General features: G+C 35.6%; 1 protein-coding gene across 1 annotated transcript; it reads left to right on the top strand.

Moving 5' to 3' along the window:
* The first annotated feature begins 2,952 nt into the window (after positions 1–2,952).
* Positions 2,953–4,024, top strand: LOC128999211 (uncharacterized). The gene is made up of 2 exons (XM_054425601.1): positions 2,953–3,107; positions 3,632–4,024. The coding sequence occupies exons 1-2, from the start codon at positions 2,979–2,981 to the stop codon at positions 3,818–3,820; spliced, it is 318 nt and encodes a 105-aa protein (XP_054281576.1). The 5' UTR covers positions 2,953–2,978; the 3' UTR covers positions 3,821–4,024.
* Positions 4,025–5,599: the final 1,575 nt, after the last annotated feature.

The following is a 5,599-nucleotide window of genomic DNA, read 5'->3' on the forward strand; positions in this document are numbered from 1 at the left end:
TACTGGCCTACATCCATGCAGCTCAACCTTCGCCCTTCCTTTCGTTTTCATCCCTCCTTCTTGTTCCGTCTCATCCTCATCATAGACTCTTCGCTCTACAGTATGGACGTTTGCGTAACTCATTGTTTGACTGAGAAGTGTCTAGACGTTGGCCAAAAGAATTGGTTCTACGCGAGTTTTAATCTGCTCAGTTTGATTAATTTTGAGTATAGTCTCGTATTTTGTTTCCTCTTGTTCCGTATTCTTCTACACACATTCATCTAACATGGCTTGCTAACTATGTGAGGAGAGTGATCTAGGAATGCTTAGCATTGTGAAGATGTTAGGAGTCTGGGCTACCAGGAATGATTTTTCATCCTCTTACTTTTTACGTCTCGTCTTCTAAGAAGCTACATTATTCGTTTTACAGTAAGGACACCTTGCGTGCCCCGGAAGTATGTGACTGGATAACAGCGTCTGGATGATGCGGGTTTCTAAATCATTTATAATCTTTTCCCCCTTCACCCCTTCTTCTATGTCTCGTCTCATCCTAGACTCTTCATTCTTCATATTGGTGATCTTTGCGAAACCCAGTGTTTTAATTTATAGCCTAATACTGTCCTACGTACACGAGAGATTGCGAATAAGAATTGGTGTAAAGTCTTCTTGATTATCAGACAAGTTGGTCATTCTTCTTCTTATGCTAGCGCTTGGCCTTCCTTGTTTAGCGCATTGTTTGACTGCTAGACCCCGATAACTGTAGTCTTATAAAATACCTTTGGATGCCTTAGTACTCAAAATAATTACTTAGCCTATGCATGTTCTTGTTCCGTCTCATCCTAGACGCTAAGGTCGTTCGGGTTGGGTCACTTTTACTTCTTCTTACTCATCATAGTACTTATCATTACTTATCATTTGATTTTATAGTTTAAGAGTATCCAAGAGATTGCAAACTAGAATTGGCACAAAATCTTGGTTGTCGAAAGAAATCCCCGTTAATCACCTCCTCCTTTAAATCATCTGGTTCCCTTCTATCCTAAGTTCCACTACAATCTTTGTGCAGCGGATAACTTGACTGTGTTGGCGAAAGAGTTTATGTTAGTGATGTGGGACATTGTAAGGAATCATTTTTAGTAGAATGTATTCCCACCACATCTTATACACTCTTCACAGTATGAGTGCCATCGCTGAGCTCAATGATTTGATTGAGATATAATCAAACTTGTGACACTTAAGTTTAAGTTTAATGAAGCTAAGTTAAATCATTCTGTACAACTTTTCACACATCATTACCTGTGTCCACTCCCTCATTTTATTTTCATATGGCAAATGTACAATTTTTATCTGCCAATTGTTTCATACTTAAAAACAGCATATAATGCAATATACATAGTTCCTTTTCGCTGTATTAAAGCCATTCATGGGGAAACCGTTTGATTGACTTTTTGCATCTCGTTGATTGAAGATGTTCTCAAAGAGAAAAATTCTTGTTGATTTGTAAAATCGTGTAAATGTCATAAAGGCAGCTAACTTTTACCAGAGATTTTCGCCTGTAAATTAACTTATCCCAGAGAAAAAAACCACACTAAATAGTTATAAATAATTTTACAGACACAAGGAAACCTAAATCTCCACAAAATGGTGACAAAAACCTCTTTAGGAAAATAACCGGCAAATAAAAGTAACCGGTTTCTCAAAAAATTAAACTGCTAGACAGACGACGACCAGCGGCGACAATAAAACCAGATTTTATTCGGAGAAATTGGAAAGTGGTGAACAAATATTGACAAGGCGTGAGGCTTTGAACACGGATGTGGAGTCGGAGGTCGTGGGGAGACGGAGGCATGAACATGAGGCATGAGGCATGAGACGTGATCAATGACAATCACCTGGAACAAATTGCGGAGTTCTATTCTTACAGCATGAGTTGTACGCGGAGGCTGTTCATGTTTGACTGAAAATAAGTTTTTTGCCTTCTTCGATTAGTTCTCAATCCACATGTTTGTATTTCAGTCAGTTTGTTTGGCTAGTAATTACATCATAGACAAAAAGCATTAAATATAGACTGTCAGCCGTGCTGCGGTTACCATGGTTACCATAGGTTCTGGCGCACACCACCGGAAGCGCCAGTAGGGTAAAAATGAGAGAGCTAGCACCACCGTGTTATTAAACGGCTGAGAGAACTGGCACGGGGAGAACGTACATGGGTGAGAGAGCTGGCACGGTGAGAGAGCTGGCACACGGTGTCGGAAGTTTTCGTCGGCGTGTCGGGGTGGACGGTTGAGAGAGCTGGCACCGCGGAGGCTGGCACACGGGAAAGGTGTCGGAGGTGTGTCGGTTTGGAAGGGTGTTTGTTACCTGATGTCGGGCGTACGACAAGATGTATTATAAATATTTTTATTTAAAACTCGATTTTTAAGGTGGTAACGTTTGACTGACAAACGCTTCTCGCTTCTGCCATTTAGTGTTGAGTGTAGATAGTTTTCCAAATGTGTGGAGTAAATAGAATGTTAAATTGTTAGCCTTATGTAAGAAATAATGGATAAATAATAATATCTTAATAAATTAATTTAAAAACACTTATGGTGGACTTAAAAGCGCTTTTATGGCATGTCATTTAACGATGACGTTGTTTACCATGAAAACAATTTGTTTAATAAGGATATTTGTACATTTATATCTGAAATTCATTTATATCATAAAACTACTGTTTGTATATTTAAATAAATATTTAGCGCTGAGCTGATAATTATCCTTGATGATGCAAGGCTTATCGTGGCGTGCAAAAACTCTTGATAGGGATTATCATGGATGCAGCATTAGTTTATCAAAACATAATAATTTGCGTAACCATTACAAAGTGCAGCGTTGCAGCGTGTGTGTTTAATGACTTCCGACTGATAACGTAAATACCACGTGTGGAGGTTAAGGTCAAAGACGTCATATCTTATCAGTATATATATAGATATATAATTCGCGCACACAAAATCATTATCATCATGTCTTCCTCCAACGCGCTGACCACACCCTCCACCTGGGACGTTTCCATCGTCGAGGGATCAGGCCTGGAGAGTCTTGAAGACCTCTACATTATCTTGAAGGCAGTGTTCCCTCAACCTAATGTTCAGGTAGGAAAAAAATAAAAATATTATTGATAAAAAACTTTAGATTTATAAACGTTATACTTTATATCTTTAAAATGTTTTCAACCAAATTCACCTAAGATTCAATAGTGATGATATGTTATATCACTATCTGATAAATACACTGTATATTAAACTTATTTGCAAGTAATAATACCCTAAATTAAATAATCATACTTATGAATTAAATTATCAATGTCAATTTCTATTTTTATATCTACATTTTGAATTATGATTATTTCAAAAATGATTGCCCAAAAAACTAAATTGTCATTGTATGGAACAAGAAGGCTTTAATTTATCGTTTCATGTTCATCATTATTTTCTTTGTTAATTAATGTTTAGGTTGATTAATTATTTTTTTACCTATAAATTAAACTTATGACTAAACCTATAACTAAACTTTGATATATTTCTAGATAAGGTACAGAAGATAACAGCACTTAATTTATTTTAACACACGTTTAAAAAATATTATAAATTAATTTTATTTTACATGTTTGTTTAAGTTTGAACGGAGGGATGACCAAACATACAGAGTACGGCTGCCGTATTGTGTGAAGCTCACATCGCTCCAGGCCAGGTTTGGGGAGTATGCTGGGGCAGTGACAATAATCTCCGCTGCGGCAGACCTCACGTTGGCTCAAACCAGACGCCTGGCTGAGCTGCGCTCGAAGATCATCAATAGTAAGAGATAGTGAAAAACCATCAATTACTATAGTACAATTCATCGTAGGGACTAGCCAATTATAGAAAAATACATTTTATAATTTGAATAAGAAATACTCCATATCATTGTCAAATATAAATTACTATTCTATTGTAATCTGTTAACGATGCAAAACTATCTTGCAACGATTAAACTCAAATTTTGTAAACCATGTAATACGTGGTACAGAGAATCTGACAATCACCCTGCAAGTAACACTCATTTTAAAAATACATTGGGCTATTTGCCAATTATTGAGACCGAGTCTGCTGCAAAATGTAGGCTTAAAACCTATTACTTAACAAATGGTGAAGGATACATCGATATAGGTAATTTTTTAAAATATCACACGAAACCTTTGATTATTTCAAAAATTCAAGAACACCTTCTTAAGTCGAAAACTCTGAAATGTAATATTATTTTAAAATGTATCTATGCAAGAACTGAAGGAGAAGAAGATGAAATCAAAGAACTGTCATTTAAGACTGCAAACGAGCCCATACTACTAGGTACAGATCTAAACACGTATTGTAAAAACGCTTTTGATAAACTTTTAACAGAACAATCAGAACACCAAGGTAAAGGTTCAGGATGGAGTCTAAAGAGTATTATAGGGCTGGAACTAAGAATTAATAAATACTATCCATTAAGAGGATGTAAACATATATCCTTACCAGCTTTCATTGCAAACAAGAAAGCTGTTGTAAATGTAAAGAATCAGGATGATTATTGCTTCAAGTATAGTATATGGGCGAAAAATGTACCTCGTAATCCACAAAGAGTCCGCAATTATATTGATAATGCAGAAATGAATGCAGCGTATGACTGGGACTGTATTAACTATCCTGTAAAACTTAAGTCAATACCTAAATTTGAACAGATAAACAATATGTCTATAAATATATTTGGAATAGAAAAGAAACACAATAGTGAGGAATATATTGTATATCCTATTAAAGTAACAAAACAAGAAAAAGATGATCACCGTGATTTATTACTATTGAAAAATGAAACAACATCTCACTATGTGTGGATTAAAAACTTTGATAAATTAGTAAGCGCGCAAACCTCTAACCACAACGGAAGAAAATTTGTTTGTAAATCATGTTTAATCCATTTTAATGATAAACCTACCTTCGATGTACATAAACAGCTATGTAACAATCATGAACCTGTTGCTGTAGAAATGCCTAATGAAGATAATTGTAAACTTAAATTTAAAAATTTCAAACACCAACAACAAGTCCCGTACATTGTATATGCTGATTTTGAAAGTATATTAATACAAAAAAGTCCATGTAATAATTGCAATTCTTTTACCTGTAAAAATCCCAATGAATGTTGTATTAACTGTTTCCGAGTCAACTGTAAAAATTTGAATCAATGCTGTTTGAACTGTAAAAGACCGAATTGTAAGAACTCCCACACCTGCAAAACTAAACATGCTACGCAAAATCAATCTACCTCTTCAACTGTTGACTATCAAAAGCACTACCCATCAAGTTTTTGTTATTATGTTGTTTCAAGTAATGGTGAAAAATCAGAACCAGTCCTTTTTCGCGGAGAAAATGCTGTGAAGGTATTTTGCCAAAAGATCAGAGATGAAGCTCTTAAAGTGTACGAGACGTACAAAAATAAGTTGCCTATGGAGTTAACGGATGAAGAAGTGGACATGTTTGAACGTTCATCTTGCTGTCACATATGTGAAGAACAGTTTACTGCCGATAATTTAAGGGTTAGAGATCACGACCCTAATACAGGGAAATTT

The sequence above is a fragment of the Macrosteles quadrilineatus genome, unplaced genomic scaffold (genome assembly GCF_028750875.1).
Source record: "Macrosteles quadrilineatus isolate MER2022 unplaced genomic scaffold, UCM_ALF_1.0 Scaffold_8__2_contigs__length_117827958, whole genome shotgun sequence".
In the NCBI taxonomy this organism is placed as follows: domain Eukaryota; kingdom Metazoa; phylum Arthropoda; class Insecta; order Hemiptera; family Cicadellidae; genus Macrosteles; species Macrosteles quadrilineatus.

Coding starts and splice junctions, on each gene's coding strand:
- LOC128999211 (XM_054425601.1), top strand. CDS start 2,979: ATGTCTTCCTCCAACGCGCTGACCACACCCTCCACCTGGGACGTTTCC. Junction 3,108..3,631: donor TCCCTCAACCTAATGTTCAG/GTAGGAAAAAAA, acceptor TGTTTGTTTAAG/TTTGAACGGAGGGATGACCA.